Raw genomic sequence first — 17,372 nt, forward strand, 5'->3', positions numbered from 1 at the left:
ATATAAAGGAGTTTTTAAATTAATTATCATATATTTCCTTTAAGCTGCAAAGGCAGACTGTGTGGCACTCTGGGTATTTTTAGAGGTCTGTTTGCAATGGGGGTCTGAGTTTGGCCTGTAGGGTTTATCCACACCCCGGTTTGGAGAGTTTACTTCTAAGAGTGTTTAATTCTATCTTCTACCCCTTCTCCTTAGGGAGAGCCTTTTACAAAAGGAGAAAAAGGAGATAGAGTAAGTAGATATTTTATCACTATCTTGGGTTTTCTACTTCATTGATTTTTTTCTCTCTGATTTCCTGGTATGTTTACTTTGGAGTCTAATAGAATTGATTAAATAAGGTCCGTGAGCATTTTACTTTTTCCTCTGTGATTTTTAACCTTTTATTTTGATAAATAAGAAATTTTAAGCCTTGTTAAGTGTTGTCATGCAAGGAGACTTCAACATTGGTATGAGTTTTCTAATACATTGTTTAACCAATTACTAATAGTGATTGGCCATGAATGTTATATAAGGCATCCATGTAGGATATAACAAATATCAAATTAAAATAAAAGATACATTTTTTTCCAAAAATTCTGTTAATGGCACAAAGTGGATTTATCAAATATATTAATAAGTCACAGAAAATGTAAAAAGCAAACTTGTTATAGCCAATATTGTCCTCTTTTGTATAACCTTAATTTTGTTGTGATTTTTTTTCGTTAAGCACATATAACTAATCATTAAGCACATATAACTAAAAGTAGAATCACCAACACATATTACCTTAAATTCTACTCTCCCTAATTCCTTCTCTGAAGTTTTAATTCTCTGGGACATAAGATTAGTTGGTGGCAAATTATAACTATGTCAGCTAAGTAGAGAATGCAGTGATTGCTAATGGGACATGATAATTACAGTGTCAAAAGTGGCATTGGGGGAAAAACTATTATAATGAAAAAATCAAGAAAGTATTGTTCATTAGTAGTAAGTATTTTCAATCATGTTTTAGAATGAACTCTCCTTGATTTCATTATGTCTTCCATAATTTCCCTTTTTATTTTATGTTAATTACTAGAAATTCAATTAAAGTATCAGAGATGTCCATTTCCATCTGAATTTAAGCATTACCCCTATAGTAATTATTTTATTTACAGGGAGAACCTGGGATAATAGGATCACAGGGAGTAAAGGTAATTTCCTGGCATTCTTCAATTTCATGTCCAACCTTAATTAGATTATGAAAATTAAAGCAACATTGATCTTTCCTTCCCCCTATGTGTTTAGGGTGAACCTGGAGATCCTGGTCCCCCTGGTTTAATAGGAAGCCCAGGACTAAAGGTATATAAGAAACAACTAAGATTTATTGGGAAATAATTTGGGAATTATAGCCATTATGTGTAAAACAGGGTGCTTTGGTGTGCCACTCATTTTCTTCACAAATGCTCTTCGAGACTTTATCCTGTTTCCATGGTGATTTCCCCCATCCGCTGCATTTATTACACACATAGTAACTATCTTCTGGTTCACAATAGGATTTCTAAACTCTTTTTCAGAGCATATTCACAATAGCATCCCTAAAGACTTTAAGAGTAAACAATGTGAGCTAAATCTATGACCTTGAGCTATATTCTTAAAAGTAACAGAATTCAAGATTCAGTTTCTAAACCAAAATTATGCAACCTTGAGTTGCTTGAGTATCCCAAGTGGGATTCCACACCAGTGTCCCAAGAAAGCAGCTTTTGGAAAGTGCAGGAGAAATTAATGTGGTGTACTCACAGGCAATGGGTAGGGCAAGTTACCTAACTTCAGTTATCACCTGCTGGAGAGAACACATAAATTAAATAAAAGCATCTGGAAACTATCCTGGTAAACCCAAAGCACATTTCAGTACTATACAGATAAAGTGGGAAAGTGGGATGGTGGAAAGTCGGTCTTCCTATACATGAAGATCACACTATGCTTTACAAATACTCAGGTACAATCTATCTTTTTTTTTTTTTTTTTTTCCTAGCAAAGCTAAAGCATATATCACCTTTTATTTTAGGGTCAGCAGGGATCTGCAGGCTCCATGGGACCCAGAGGACCACCAGGAGATGTTGTATGTATAATGTCTTTGATATTTTTGAAATGAAATTGAGACTAGGACATGTTTTTTTAAAACATCAACATCTGTTCAAGTAACTGAGTTATCCCTCATTTCCCAAAGACATGGGTCATCTATGCCACTAAAACTGATTATACCTAATGTCAGGAGCTATTGGGAAGACTAGGCCCTTCATATATTCACGTGAGGTCCTTTTGAGTATCATTAGCCTAATAAATTGGTTTTTGGAGCTCAAGTTAATTAAATTGTCATTTTGGACATGCTTGTCAGTGCTGTACCAGCAGTAGAGAGATTGGAAATGTCAATAGAAATAAAGAACACCAAAAGAGAAAGAAAACATTTTCAATATTCACAGTTTTTAGTTCAAGTCTCCATCTAAGGAAGACATTTCCAAAACTTCCATTGTTTTCTAGCAAAAGCCTTCCAAAAAAAGCAAGTCTTTTAGCTAAAAGTATATCTGAACGAAGGTCGACAGATTGCATTATAACCTAGCTTTAGTGGACCTAAAATACTCAATGCACCTTTCTATTCATTATCTGGATCAACTTTCTATTCCTTGGACAACCTTCCTAGCCTTCTGACAACTTGGGAGCTGTGAGCTCTCCATCAGTTCACACTTGAGCAAAATAAGAAAAATCCTCGGCCATAACTCCTTGGAAACTGATCACTATCTGACCGTGATTACAGTTCCCTCCAGGCAACTCTTAGGATCTCTCCTTTTTTCATGCCCTGAGAACAGCCCCTTAACCTCACGTTCTATTCTCCATGCTCACCGCTTGAGCCTCTCCTGTCTATTGGTCGGTGCACATGTTCTGCTTGGTACTTTGAACATCCAGTTTATAGAGCAAAGCTTTTGATAACTTCCCTATGCCAACTAATGGGCCACTGTAGATAAACCTAGTGGACAGATCTTATGAAAAGAGAGATAATCCTGGTGGCACAAGTGGAGCCACAATGCTCAAAAACTAAGTGATAGTGGCCAGAGCTATAAAGAGAACAAAATCAAAAGAGAAAGAGCCACTGTTTCTAAAACATAGTAAAAACATATTTTTCTAGTTGCCCTAGAGTCCTTCAGAATCATTATGTGATGCTACCAACCACCATCCCTCTTCCATGGCAATAATATGGGTGAGACATTCGGTTCAATTCGACTTTAGTTTCTTTCCTATGGCATCCAGGTGGCTTCACTTGAACCAATTGACAACGTAGAATCACTAATACTTTTCCAGGTCTTAAAGGCCAAAATCAATCCAACTCCTTGTATTAATAGGCTATATGTTAAAATTCTGTTCTCTCGACAAAGATTCAGATATAGGGAAATGTTATTATAAGAAATGTTCTCATTGCTCTTTCCTATTCGCTCTGAGTTTTCTAGGGATTGCCAGGAGAACATGGTATCCCAGGAAAACAAGGCATTAAAGGAGAAAAGGTATAGTTTGCATTTTCCTCATTTTATATGTTAAGTAGATAGGAGGAAGAGACAGAGGATCATAAGGGAGATGAAAGGACGCCCCAGGGCTTCTGGGATTGTGCAGGGGACAGACATTCACATTAACTACAATGTAAATGGTACCCCCTAGAGTTGTGCATTTTGGCAGCCCTGGTTCTGGCACGGGAATGCCATGTGACAAAATGAACTGAGAGATGAAGATATCAGGAGTCTGAAAGTCAAGCTCAGTTACCAATTCTGATATAAACCTAAGAAGTCTCTTAATCTTGCAGGACCTGTTTCTTGATATCTACATGGAAACAGTGTATTAACATTGAACTATTATTGGGGAATAACTTAAAGAAAACATAAAGATCATCTATAGAACTTTATTAATAAATATGCCCTTTTGTGCATATATATACACACACACACACACACACACACACACATGCATATGTTTTGTGATACTGCTAACATAACTAACTGTAAAATCTAAATGCACTGAACAGGCATGAATTAGGTACTCAATAAATATTATTGAGTTGGTAAGTGAGTGAGTGAATGAAGTTTGACTGGCTATGATGACAACTTAAAACAATGGAAACCACTACCTCCTCTCTTCCCACCATGAACCTGAGCATCAAAGAAAGAATCTTACTTTGTTTTCCACAGGGAGATCCAGGTGGGATCATAGGCCCTCCCGGGCTTCCAGGTCCAAAAGGTGAGGCTGGTCCTCCAGGGAAAAGCCTGCCAGGGGAACCGGTAAGTATTAGCCCTTTTGTTAATATATTTCTTGCAAGTTCATTAATTACTGCTTGTGGGTTTCTAGTTTCAGATCACAAGTATGGGAATAAGTTTAGGTCTACAAAAAAAAGGAAAAAAGAACTTAAAACAGAACTACCTTTTGACCTAGCAATCTCACTACGGGTTTCTTTTCCCAAAAGAAAATAAATAGTTCTACCAAAAAGACACATGCATTCGTGTGTTCATTACAACTCTATTCATAATAGCAATGACATGGATTCAACCTAGATGCCCATCTACAGTGGACTGGATAAAGACAATGTGATATATATAACCATGGAATACTATGCAGCCATAAAAAGGACAAAATCATGCCCTTTGCAGCAACATGGATACAGCTAGAGGCCATTATCCTAAGCAAATTAATGCAGGAACAAAAAACCAAATACTGCACATCCTCACTTATAAGTGGGAGCTAAACACTGGTTGCACACCAGCATAGTAGAGATGGGAGCAAGAGATGTGGAGGACTACTGATGGGGGAGAGTTGAAGGGAGGCAAGGTTGAAAAACTGTCAGGCACTATGCTTACTTCCTTGGGTAGTGGGATCATTCATACAATAAACCTGAGCAATATGCAATGTACCCATGTACTAAACCTGTACATGTACCCCTGAACCTAAAATAAAAGTCAGGGGAAAAAAGAAATATTCATCTATTCATCTTATTCTTTTTTTTTTTTTTTTCCTGAGACAGGGTCTTTAATCTGTCACCCAGGCTAGAGCACAGTAGTACAATTATGGATCACTGCAGCCTCGACCTCCGTGATTCAAGTGATCCTCCCACCCCAGCCTCCTGAGTAGTGGTGACAACAGGCACATGCCACCACTCCTGGCTAATTTTTATATTTTTTGTATAGATGGGGCTTCACCATGTTGTCCATGCTGGTCATGAACTCCTGAGCTCCAGTGATCTGCCCACCTTGGCCTCCCAAAGTGCTGGGATTACAGGCATCTTATTCTTTAAATCAGAGATAAAACCTCTTAAATGTGTGATAAGCAAAGGGCTTTCTTCTGAAGAAAATATACACGTATACAACATTTTGCATATGATTTTGGAAGATTCCTAGGTCCCCTGAATCCTACACATGGATTCTGTAGAGATCCATGAATCCCAGTCAGGTACACTGGTTTTACACCATAAAACTTCCTAGGACAGTATTGTAAAACAGAAAAACTACCTGAATTTTCCCTTCCAGAGGTTTTGCAGGTATCACCATGGTTTGTCATTTGCAGAAAATGTCTTTGTGACCCAGACTATTCCCAGGACATTGAAAACTGGACTGCCGGAAAATCTAAATAACAAATGTTTTTAAAATATGTTTTATGTGCCTTTGTTTCTCATCTCCTTTGAACTTAGTTATTAAATAATAATAATATTTCTCAATATCAGGTGCCTCATTTTATAAATAAAAATCTTTTATATTTTAAAACAACTATACAAAATCTATAACCTATTAAAATGTGTACTCCCTGTTCCTTATTCTTTTATAGAAAAAGATTTATTCAAATAAGATGAAGAGTGATAAAACATATTAGTTATAACTTCTAATGTGTTTATAACCTTTCTAGAAGAAGATACGTATTCAATGTATTCATCTTCTTTTTCTTTTAGGGATTAGATGGAAATCCTGGAGCACCTGGTCCGCGTGGACCAAAGGTATAAAAATATTTAGTTAATTTTTAAGAAGTTAATAATGAACAAAATATAGCAGAGAAGTTTATGTCTCTTGAGGCTTGCACTAACAGCAGCCTTTCATTTCACAGGGTGAAAGAGGCCTTCCAGGTGTTCACGGTTCCCCAGGGGACATAGGCCCACCAGGGGTAGGAATTCCTGGCAGAACAGTAAGTGAAATTCATTCAGTCCTTGTTGATTCCAATATTGTGAAACAAAATCCAGTGTCAAATTTTAACAAGGTGAAAAGAATAGAAAGGTCAGAGGAGGAAATACAAATAAACACTATCCAGAGAGGATTGATGGGCACTGAGGTTGTATCACTTAAGCACAGAGACAGTACCCGCTGTTTGTTTATTAACTTACAGATGCTGGTCACACATATGCTAATTTGGATTAGAAGCAGTCATTCAACCTATACCTCTAATCTATATATTAAAAAGCACAAATACATGTTTGTAAGATGGTATGACTGCCTAATATTAGGTCATTATATATTACAGCTAGTTTTTAATTAAGTTAAAACAAGAAGTTAATATTTAAAGTGAATGGCGTACGCATAGGTGAAATGACACCAAAAAGGTCTGAGTAATGTCTTCAGAGTGAAGAGATGGTGTTTTCAATGGTAAAAACAAATAATGGGTAGTTTTTAAAGTATTTAAACTATAAGGACAGAGCCTAGAACAGCCCCTATTAATAATGACCACTATATCCACACTTGTAGACCAAATAATAATAAATATACAATTTTCATTTACTATGAAAAGACATAAAATATTTTTGAACAAGAAAAGTAGAAATAAATGGTTATTCTAATGACATTAATTTAGAAAATTGTCCTGTATGGTGTAATAGAAAAACAAACTAACTTTTTTCCTATTATGCTCTTAACATTCAACATAATACAATTCTGACACCAGATGTGTGGGGTTTTTTTCCCCTACTCATCAATTCTCCAATGGACATCAACTGGATGTTCTACTAGTCAATTCACGTCTGGCACTATCTACCTGGAGTTAGCGTCAGATTCCACAGGTTAAGGGCTCAATTGCACAAAACCAACCCCTACTTCAGAGGCCAACTGCATATCTGGGCCTTCACTACTTCTGTTCAACCAGCTATAAACTGCAAGTTTCCATAACCCCCACCTCAGGTTCTGTAGTTTGCTAGAGTGGTTCACAGAATCAAGTAACTCTTTCTTACATTTACTGGTTTATGGTATCAGTAAAGGATACAGTTGAACAGTCAGAAGAAGAGTTACAAAGGGACTCTTCTGGAAGGGTCCCTGAGTGTAGGAGCGTCGGTCCCTGCGGAGTTGGGGTGTGTCACTCTCCTGGCACATGGGTGTTTTTGCCAGCCTGGAAGTTCTCTAAACCCCATATTTTGGGATTTTATGGAGGCTTCATCATGTCAGCAAGATAAACAACTAACTATATTTCCAGCCCCTCTCCCCTCTTCACAGAATGCGGGGTGGGCTGAAAGGCCGAGTTTCTAACTGTGGCTTGGTCTTTCTGGTGATCAGCTCCTATCAAGGAGCCCACCAAGTCACCTCATTGGAACAAAAGACTCTCCTGTCACCCAAGAAACCCAAGGGATTAGAAGCTCTGTGTCAACCGGGGCCAAAAAACAAGTATTAGAACAAAAGTTTATGTTAGCAACCTATTGTTAAGGAATTTACGAGGATTTTAGGAGCTCAGTGCCAGGAACTGAGGGCAGAAACCAAATATTATTTTATCATAGTATCACATCTTTATATTGAAGTTATCATGAAAAGTTAAAAGAAAGCATAAGTAGTGAAGGGATATGTTGTGAATGAGGGTTGTCTGATTTGCCAGGGCAAGAATGTAAAAGACCATTGGAGATGGAAATTAAACCAAGTAAAAACTTGTATCAGAAAATTATTAGAGGCTGGACCTGGTGGCTCATCCTTGTAATCCCAACACTTTGAGAGGCCAAGACAGGTGGATTGCTTGAGGTCAGGAGTTTGAGACCAGCCTGGCCAACATGGTGAAACCCCATCTCTACTAAACATACAAAAATTAGCCGAGCGTGGTAACGGGTGACTGTAATCCCAGCTACTCAAGAGACTGAGGCAGGAGAATTGCTTGAACACAGGAGGCGGAGGTTGCAGTGAGCCGAGATTCCACCACTGCACTTCAGCCTGGGTGACAGAGTGAGACTCCATCTCAAAAAAAAAAAAAAAAGAAAAGAAAATTATTAGGGAAGTGATGGTGGTTGAGGATAAATAGAAAGGGAGGAAAAAAGTAGCTTTGGCAAGAGCAGTGATATGAATATTTATTTCTTTAAATAAGAAAGGAAAAGTCAGTGAGTAGTTACTGAAGTCAACTGCTAGGAAACCAGCTCTGGACTTACTTAGGTTGCAAATTCCTCTTACAGAAGTTCATGGTTACATAAGAGCGGTACAGCTACCATCATTAAGTTCCCTGATAATCTCCCAGCCTCATTTTATTTATCCCAAATTCCAATTTTCTAAAAGTAGAAAAATATCATTGATTAGTGTTTTACCTCCTACTCCTGTCACTGAACACTGGTTCTGGTGATTTCTTCCAAGAGATAAATGACTCAAAGTTGAAAGCAGAAAAGAAAAGAAGCCCCGAACCAGTTACCCCTGTGGGCGGTCAGTTTCTGACAGATGGAATTTGGATGCATTCTTTGTGCCCTCATGAATGTGCAGTGACAGATTATGGTAATGAGATAGATGTCCCAAGTCTCTGAGCAAAATCATATTGATGTTTCCAGCAACAGGTATCTGATTAAGTTATTCACCTACGACCTGAAAGTCTTGGCCGACTTTGCAGTTTTCCTCGTGTGTACGGTGGCAAACCCTGTTGTGCCTCTAAGTAAACTACAATGCTTAGTCTTTTATGTCACTTGGATAATTTATGGACATTCTTGGTGGAATTTTGATAATAAAATCTCATTTGTACTCAGGGCTCCCAAGGACCAGTTGGAGAGCCAGGTATTCAGGTAAGCTACTTAACTAATTTTTCATCCCAGCAAAGCCACCTTGCTGACTTGGGGGAAATGACTGAAAGACCATCCTCATAAGTAACTGTTTTTATTTCCCTCCTTTTCCAGGGTCCTCGAGGTCTTCCTGGGTTGCCAGGAACCCCAGGGACTCCAGGGAATGATGTAAGGACTTTCTTTATCTACCCTCCCCCATTTTAATCTGCATCTGTGCCAATGTGCAAAGATTGAACATGGACACCTCTGTTTTCAGGGAGTTCCAGGGAGGGATGGAAAGCCAGGCCTGCCAGGCCCCCCAGGTGACCCGGTATGTAGACAGACCTTGTCTGATTTATGTATCTTAAATGCACCCAGAAGCCAAACAGCCTCCCAAGCAAGTTTTGCTGTCCAAACTCATTAGAATGCTCAGTGACTGCTTGGTGATTTTGTTTATCCCCATTATTTTGTCGAGAGAAAAAGAATTCAGGCTGGGTCAGCATTTCTGTGTGTGTGATGAATACTTATTTCCTAAGGGTATAATTCAACTGTACAATTTTGCCCCAGGCTGAGCCTTGGCATATAATGTCTCAATCCCATTGAAAATTGAGATAAAATATATCGCCACGATTTCTATTTTTTCTAATGCTAGTGGCTAAATGAATTTCATTTTTCTAAATGAAATTTTGCAGGTAAGTTGCCTACAATATGGTACAGATCCATTGATTCTGTAGCTTTAAAATGTCGCAATGATTAAATTATGAAAACTGGCTTGAGTAGGCTCTTAGAAAATGGGTTTAGGCACTAAATGTGTGTTTCAAAGTTTTATTCTAGGTTAAACCTTGCTTTGAGCAACAGTGAAATCCCTTTAAATAGCCTCAGACTCGGCAGTTATAATTTGAGAGGCCATATGGTACATGACATTGTATTAAGAGTCTTGTATAATAAAATCCAAATCTGGCTTCTCAGTTCTAAGCCTCACAAATCCTTTCTACCTCCCACAGTGTTTGGGCCTTATGTGCCTTTATAAGCTACGTGTGGAGGCATATTTTGGCATTACTTTAACGCCACTGTTGGGTGAATCACTTGTGCATTTTTCTGGGAATCTTACAAAATATTACTTGGGTTTACACAGTGTCTCTCTGAAAGAACATCTGAAGACATGTGGCCAAAATGTGGTCCAAGTTCCTTCAGTATTTGTCTTGCCTATCACTAAAGCCAACTGTAGGTTCTTTTGAACTTCCATGAGAAATAACTGTAAGGCAAACTTATCTGGTAGTTTTCATATTTCTCAACAGCCTGATAATGTGTTTGCCAGAGGAGTGATTTCCTTTTAATAAATAATTTATCTTTATGTATTATTTAAAACCAATAATATACCAGGGACGGCATAAAGGTTGCCATGAAAATATAAAATAGGGATGCACAGTCAAAATGATGATATGTGTGTTTGCACATTCATGAGAGAATAGTGAACATTTTTCAAAATTTGTTCTGAATTCTATCAGTTCCACGTGCACATTTCTTGATACGAAACATAATGTTAAGCCAGTGATTGTAAAGTGAGACACTAGAAGCTTCATGGCATTTTGAGGAAAAATATCTATATTGTACTGTATGTTTATATTGTATTGTGTTCATATATAAATACATCTCTTTGGTTTTATCTTCTTAACCACAGATTGCACTTCCTCTCTTGGGAGACATTGGTGCTTTGCTCAAGGTACTGTATTGCTGTGTAAGAAATTATGTGTTAATTTCCAGAAAAATCACAAAGAAAATATTTAGCAGAAATTGAGTCAATTGTTTAGCTGGAACTACAATTCAATTTTTAAATGGCAGGACATCTTTAAGATAGGAAAATAAACATGTATCTTATATATCTTATGCCATTTATCGTAATTCTTTCACTCTCTTCTTTACCAGCCTCTCATTTTGGGTGGAGCAGGGCTGGAGGGCAGCGGGTAGTATAGTTATGAATTGGCTACAGGGAAGGAATTATGTCATTAGCACCCTGGAGTAGATTATTCTCTCTTCTGGAGGAACATCTTTCTCTTAATGGGTGTTGACTCACCCTGGCTCACTACTGTGAAAGCGAATCCTTCTCGCTAAATCTGGCCTGGTCAGTCCTAAGATGAAAATCAGTGCTGCTCTATATATGGCCACTTACAAGGCTGAATTTTGATGTCATGGGATTTTACAAAATTCCACAGTTGAAACCTGACCTAATACCTGTTACTCTGTTCAATAAAAATCACCTCTACCTATTATCATCTCAGGGAATTAATCTTGCTATCTCTTTTTTTAATCTCTAACACTTCCCTGTATTTTATCAGTAAAACATACTGGGGGGATGATAATGGCACTTATGTAAGGGTATGTATTTGCATGTTTCTGCCTGGTGTGCTACGACTGAGTGAGCCCACATGAAAATCAGGCTCTTGACTTCGTACTCAAACACAATGTGTTGTATCTTTCTTTGTATGAATGGACATTGTGTATGTGTACACACACACAGACTATAGTTAGATATATATAATTTAGTTTGTATTTCTAGCATTTAGCCCAGTGAGTCACACAATTATTTGCACAATAGTAAGCAGGCAGAAATATTTGTTTAATTGAATTCAAAAGACTCGAGTTCTAGCATATACATTTGTAAAGTAGAGTTTTGAGAATAGATGTATAAACATAAGTGTAAATATGAATATAAATATAAATATATATTAAAGGAATTTCTAAGACCTCCAAAAGCCAGCAGTTTTTATAAGCCAGAGAAGAATATTTGTCAGAATTTCAGGAAAATCTTCTTTTTATTGAGTTAAAATTACAGGCCAGTTAATATGCCACTTTACTTATATCATCTCATTTAATTTCCATAATAATCTTATGAGTTCAGCCTGTTGCAGCATTCCCATTCTATAGATGACAGACCTGAAGTTCTCAGCAGTTAAGTAACTTTTTCAGAGTCACACAGCAAGTAAATGTAACATTAACACAGGAACATAGGTCCTCAGACATTAAGTCCTAGATTCTTTATGAGACAGTGGTGTTGGAAATAGCAGGATTGCAGGAGTTATATCATTTCAGAATACTTAGGGTTCTTTAAGGATGAGAAACCTGTATGCTGTAGTAGAAATGAATATACTGGTAGAATATGGGATCTCACAGAACAGATCAAAGGACCATGAATAGGCTCTGACAGGAAGCAGAACCAGGGTTCCAGTGCTCTCAGAAGTGAAACTAATTGACAGTCTCACCCGGGAATCATCCATCTAATGAACGTGCTCTGCCATTGCTCCAGTCTCTGCGTCATTTCACTGAGGTTCTGAGTCCTTAGAGAGCAGGACATCTTGACTGATAGACTCCACAAACTGTATACAATAGAAGCGAGGGGAGGCATGTAGTTCCCCGAACAAAGTCCAAATACAGGAATTTAGATTCTGGGTTGGATCTGTCAGGCCAATGTAATAACATCATGTTAAATCCTGATCCTGTTACCCCATACGTTAACACTATATCTCTCTACCTTGAGTCTTTAGCCAATTTGATCATCCTGCTTTCTGTTTGCAAAAATATCTTTGATTAAAGTATTAAAGAGAACTGGCATAATTACAGGCCCCTTCAAAGGCCTCCTTTTAGATTAATCAGTATATCAATCCCTCTTTGAATGACATTGTGTATTGGTTAATAATTGATGCATCTTTATTCTTTCCATGAGAAAATCTTAAGACATTTTTCCAAGAATGTTAATAAAACTCAGTTATTTTACATTTACCATTCTGGTAACCCTAACCCAAAGAAAATGAAGTCAGTTTCAAATGACTCTTAGAAATTGTATTTGTCATAATGATGATCATTTTTTAATGTTTTACTGAAATAGTCAGTTGAACAATCTCTTCTAAAATGTTGCTCCATATTGATATGCCAAGGTTTTGCTCCGTATTGAGATGTCATGTTTGTGTCTGCAGATAATTATCTTTTTCATACTTTTTGAAATATGGAAATCCTTTTGTTTCTCTTAAGTTCTCAAGTGTCTCTTTATCTTCATAGTTTTTCAGGTATCATCAGTAATGGTTCTATAAATATATATATTTAACTCCTGTGCCAACACATTGTCCCTGTGAAATAATCCAGGTGGTAAAATTCATCTGGAAATTTTATATATTCAGACTCTAAGAAAGACCACCATGAAGAGAGCTGTTTAACCCAGCATGTTTTTATATACTTTAAGTTCTGGGGTACCTGTACAGAACATGCAGGTTTGTTGCATAGGTATACACGTGCCATGGTGGTTTGCTCCACCCATCAACCCGTCACCTACATTAGGTATTTCTCCTAATGCTATCCCTCCCCTAGCCCCCCACCCCCAACAGGCCCCCTTAGTGTGTGATGTTCCCCTCCCTGTGTCCATGTGTTATTGTTCAACTCTCACTTATGAGTGAGAACATGCGGTGTTTGGTTTTCTGTTCTTGTGTTAGTTTGCTGAGAATGACGGTTTCCAGCTTTATCCACGTCCCTGCAAAGGACATGAACTCATTCTTTTTTATGGTTGCATAGTATTCCATGGTGTATATGTGCCACATTTTCTTTATCCAGTCTATCATTGATGGGCTTTTGGGTTGGTTCCAAGTCTTTGCTATTGTGAACAGTGCCGCAATAAACATACATGTGCATGTGTCTTTATAGTAGAATGATTTATAATCCTTTGGGTATATACCCAGTAATGGGATTGCTGTAACCCAGCATTTTTGAGATGATTTGCCTCATGTATTCATCAGGGTTCTCCAGAGGGACAGAACTAATGGTATATATGTATATATGAAAGGGAGTTTATTAAGGAGAATTGACTCATGTGATTACAAGGTAAAGTCCCACAGTAGGCTGTCTGCAAGTCGAAGAACAAGGAAGCCAATAGTGGATCAGTCCAAGTCCCAAAACCTCAAAAGTAGGGAAGCTGACAGTACCACCTTCAGTCTGTGGCCGAAGGCCCGAAATCCTCTGGCAAACCACTAGTGTAAGTCCAAGAGTCCAAAGCGAAGAATATGGAGTCTCATGTTTGAGGGCAGGAAGCATCCAGCACAGGAGAAAGATGAAGGCCAGAAGACTCAGCACATCAACCCCTCCACCTTCTTTTGTCTGCTTTATTTTAGCTGCACTGGCACCTGATTAGATTGTGCCCACCCATATTGAGTGTGGGTCTGCCTCTCCCAGTCCACCAACTCAGATGTTAATCTCCTTTGGCAACACCCTCACAGACACACCCAGGAACAATACTTTGCATCCTTCAATCCCATCAAGTTGACACTCAGTATTAACCATCACACCTTGCAAGCTTTTCAGTATCATGCAAATTTAGTGTTCCAAGGAGCTCATGTTTGAAAATCAGATTTACAGTGCTATTCATTACGTCAAAAATATTGAATTTGAATAGCCATGGGCTTTCTTGCCAGTTTCTTATCAATGGCAAGCTTCACTTCTTTTTCATGTTTAAAGATTCTTTCCTTTAGGGAAAAGGATGGAAGAATGGAAACGTAGGTTGTCCTACCTTCTGTCAACTGTTAAACTATCTCCCCCACTCAGTGGCCCTTATTCTGTGCCTTTCTTGGTCATATTCTTATTCCAACAATTTATTTAAAAATAAGCCTATATAGAGCTTTTCACACACACTCTTTCTTTAGCTGTGTGATGAGAGTTATGTTTATCTTATGAGCTCAGACTCTGGAAGTTAAGATTTCCCACATCAGCTAAAGGTTGCAGAGAAGGCAATGGAAAGGTAATTTCACTTAGATTTCCTATTGTCACTTGGATTTGACCTAGGAGTCAAGTCTATGTCAGTCAAGTAATTATTTCTCTAGAGTGCCTCCACCGACAAAATGTTAGTAAACTGTATGTAGTTGGAGAACTAATTTTGCTCCCACAAGGACAAATCCTTTCTTTGCAGTTTTTTGTTGTTGTTGTTGTTTTTAAAATGATTTGTGCTATAGGGTGTATGAATTCTGTAATCGTGCTGGGTTTTCTAAATTTTATTACCACTCCCTTTTGAAACATTCTACTAAACAATTGAACTTCAATTTTTGTTCTTGACTTACGTGTCTTTTCCTTATTTATTTGGAATTTTCTATTTAAATGTCATTGGAGACCTGCTTTTAAAATAAAAGCTCATCAATATCATAAACAGATATCACTGATGAGCTTTGAAAATAGTTTTTACCTCACAAAATTAATGTTTTTAAATTGGATAAATCAAGTTTCTGAAAGCAGAGTGACGTATCTATATCACTCATCTCTGACAAAGGTTCCAAAAGAACTTCACATCACATGAAACCTCACCTTTAGAGATGGCTTTTATGACTCTCTCAGTAACCTTATCTTTATACTCATTAGAATTTCTGTGGCAACTGCCAAGCCAGTGTCCCAGGGCTGAAAAGCAACAAAGGAGAAGAAGGAGGTGCTGGTGAGCCTGGAAAGTATGATTCCATGGCCCGGAAGGTGAGAAGCCTGACTGAATGTTTACGAACCCTATAGGTTACATGTAGTGCATCCTCTCAGTTCTGTTCTTCCTCTGTCCTCTAGGGTGATATAGGGCCACGGGGTCCTCCAGGAATCCCAGGCAGAGAAGGACCAAAGGTAAGAAATTCTCTTCTCCACTTTCACCTTGGGACCCTCAATTCAGTATGAAAAAAAGGAACCCGATATTTGAAAATATACAACTTTAAAAATACATACATGTATATATAGATATATATGGAGAGAGAGAGAGACGAAAAAGCCACTTGCAAATGTTGCCATTTATTTGTTCCCTGACCCTGTCCAAATTACATGCCCCAAGTGTTCTTAGAAGAGATTTTTTTCATTTCCAAAAGATAAGAAAAATGATTGCATGTGCTAGCTGAATGTATTGTCTTTTTAGGGAAGCAAAGGAGAGCGGGGCTACCCTGGGATACCTGGGGAGAAAGGCGATGAGGTAACAGATTCTTTTCTGATTATACAGTCCTAATAATGATTCTCTTTATGTGGCTCAACAGAGTAAAAATGTTAATTTTTCTATAGCTCAGATCTAATGCTAGAACCAGTAAAAACAAAGACCACTTAGAGCTTTTAAAATGTTGACACATTTTAAATGACATGTTTATGTTTATTATCAGTGGTCCGGTTTTAGAGACAAGGAAATTAAGGCACAAAGTTAATATGTCAGTTATAATTTTTCTGTTTTCGTTTAGCAAATAACAATTCCAGCTCTCGCAAAATAAAAGTAAAGGAAAGGGGGAAAGGAAAGTTTACTCAAAAAACTCCCAGGGTAGCTAAGAGATTTAAAGGAATAGTAGACAACCAGCCTAGGAGTAAGGGCATTTGAGAACCCAGCAGAGCTTCCCTGGGTACCACTAAACTCTGATTAAACTTCAGCGACCTTGGATTGTCTGCGTCTTTGCTCAGCTTTCAAATTCTTGGGAGAAAAAAATCTGTCAGAAGAAACTTCTTGTTCTAGTTTACATCAGCTGGTCACCCTCTGGACTAAGGTTCCAAGTCCAATGTGCTTTTGAGATAATGGTATAATTTTCTGACTCTAAGCCATGGTGATGCTCAGGACATAATTTTTTTCCTACATAATTCACATTAACTCTTAGAAAAACCAATTAGAATGATGAATTGCTGTTAGTTTAAACAGTTTTGATACTAATAATTCTTAATGAAAGTAAGTAAGCCATCTGGCATATATTAACCTTGATGTTATTGTGGAAAATCATAACTATATAAAGAAAATCTATTTTTCTAGGTGGAGTTATATTTTACATTACAGCAATTATCATGTACTATTGTTTCTAATTAATATTGCTTGTAATCTAGAAAACTTTGAGGTTTAATTTTTCCCAAGTTAAAAATTGAATACCAAATACATTCAATATTTATTTTCATCCATAAATAAAACATTATCTCCAAAATAAGTTATTGTGCTTTTCCTTCCTCATGTTCCACAGAACGTTTTACTAAAGTACAAGCACAATAACTGATTTTCATAGTCCAACAGCTTTGAACTGCCTCCACTCAAAAGGTAGGCTTTAGCTTTAGAGGCCATTGAGAAGGTAATAACGAAAAGATCAGGAAATAATTGGAATTCAGGTTTTGTATAAGTAACTCTAAGTTAAAGTCGCTAGAAGTTAATTTTCATTGATTCTGCAGGGCACTTTTCTCTCTTAGTGAACTGAAATCCATTGTTAATATTCCCCACACTTTAGTGGGCTTTTTCTTTGGTACCCCTCATAAATTCTTTAACACAGTTCACAAAATTGTGCACAATGCTCATCACATGGGGAGTTCCAGCAAGTTCAGGAGATTCTTTTCCATTGTTTCTTCACACACATGAATAATATGAATAAATCTGAAGTAACCTATTGACTCCTTTAGGCCTTGT

At 37.5% G+C, this 17,372-nt stretch overlaps 1 protein-coding gene across 1 annotated transcript in view; it reads left to right on the plus strand.

Moving 5' to 3' along the window:
• The window catches only part of COL19A1 (collagen type XIX alpha 1 chain), a 330,775-nt gene that overhangs the window by 260,447 nt on the left and 52,956 nt on the right, over nucleotides 1-17,372 (plus strand). The window contains exons 20-34 of the mRNA XM_025382187.1: nucleotides 196-231; nucleotides 1,137-1,172; nucleotides 1,267-1,320; nucleotides 2,027-2,080; nucleotides 3,462-3,515; nucleotides 4,191-4,280; nucleotides 5,936-5,980; nucleotides 6,088-6,165; nucleotides 8,948-8,983; nucleotides 9,095-9,148; nucleotides 9,237-9,290; nucleotides 10,641-10,682; nucleotides 15,347-15,451; nucleotides 15,536-15,589; nucleotides 15,873-15,926. Of these exons, the coding sequence (XP_025237972.1) occupies nucleotides 196-231; nucleotides 1,137-1,172; nucleotides 1,267-1,320; nucleotides 2,027-2,080; nucleotides 3,462-3,515; nucleotides 4,191-4,280; nucleotides 5,936-5,980; nucleotides 6,088-6,165; nucleotides 8,948-8,983; nucleotides 9,095-9,148; nucleotides 9,237-9,290; nucleotides 10,641-10,682; nucleotides 15,347-15,451; nucleotides 15,536-15,589; nucleotides 15,873-15,926 (846 nt within the window). The remainder of the gene's footprint in view (nucleotides 1-195; nucleotides 232-1,136; nucleotides 1,173-1,266; nucleotides 1,321-2,026; nucleotides 2,081-3,461; nucleotides 3,516-4,190; nucleotides 4,281-5,935; nucleotides 5,981-6,087; nucleotides 6,166-8,947; nucleotides 8,984-9,094; nucleotides 9,149-9,236; nucleotides 9,291-10,640; nucleotides 10,683-15,346; nucleotides 15,452-15,535; nucleotides 15,590-15,872; nucleotides 15,927-17,372) is intronic.

The sequence above is a fragment of the Theropithecus gelada genome, chromosome 4 (assembly GCF_003255815.1).
Source record: "Theropithecus gelada isolate Dixy chromosome 4, Tgel_1.0, whole genome shotgun sequence".
In the NCBI taxonomy this organism is placed as follows: Eukaryota; Metazoa; Chordata; class Mammalia; order Primates; family Cercopithecidae; genus Theropithecus; species Theropithecus gelada.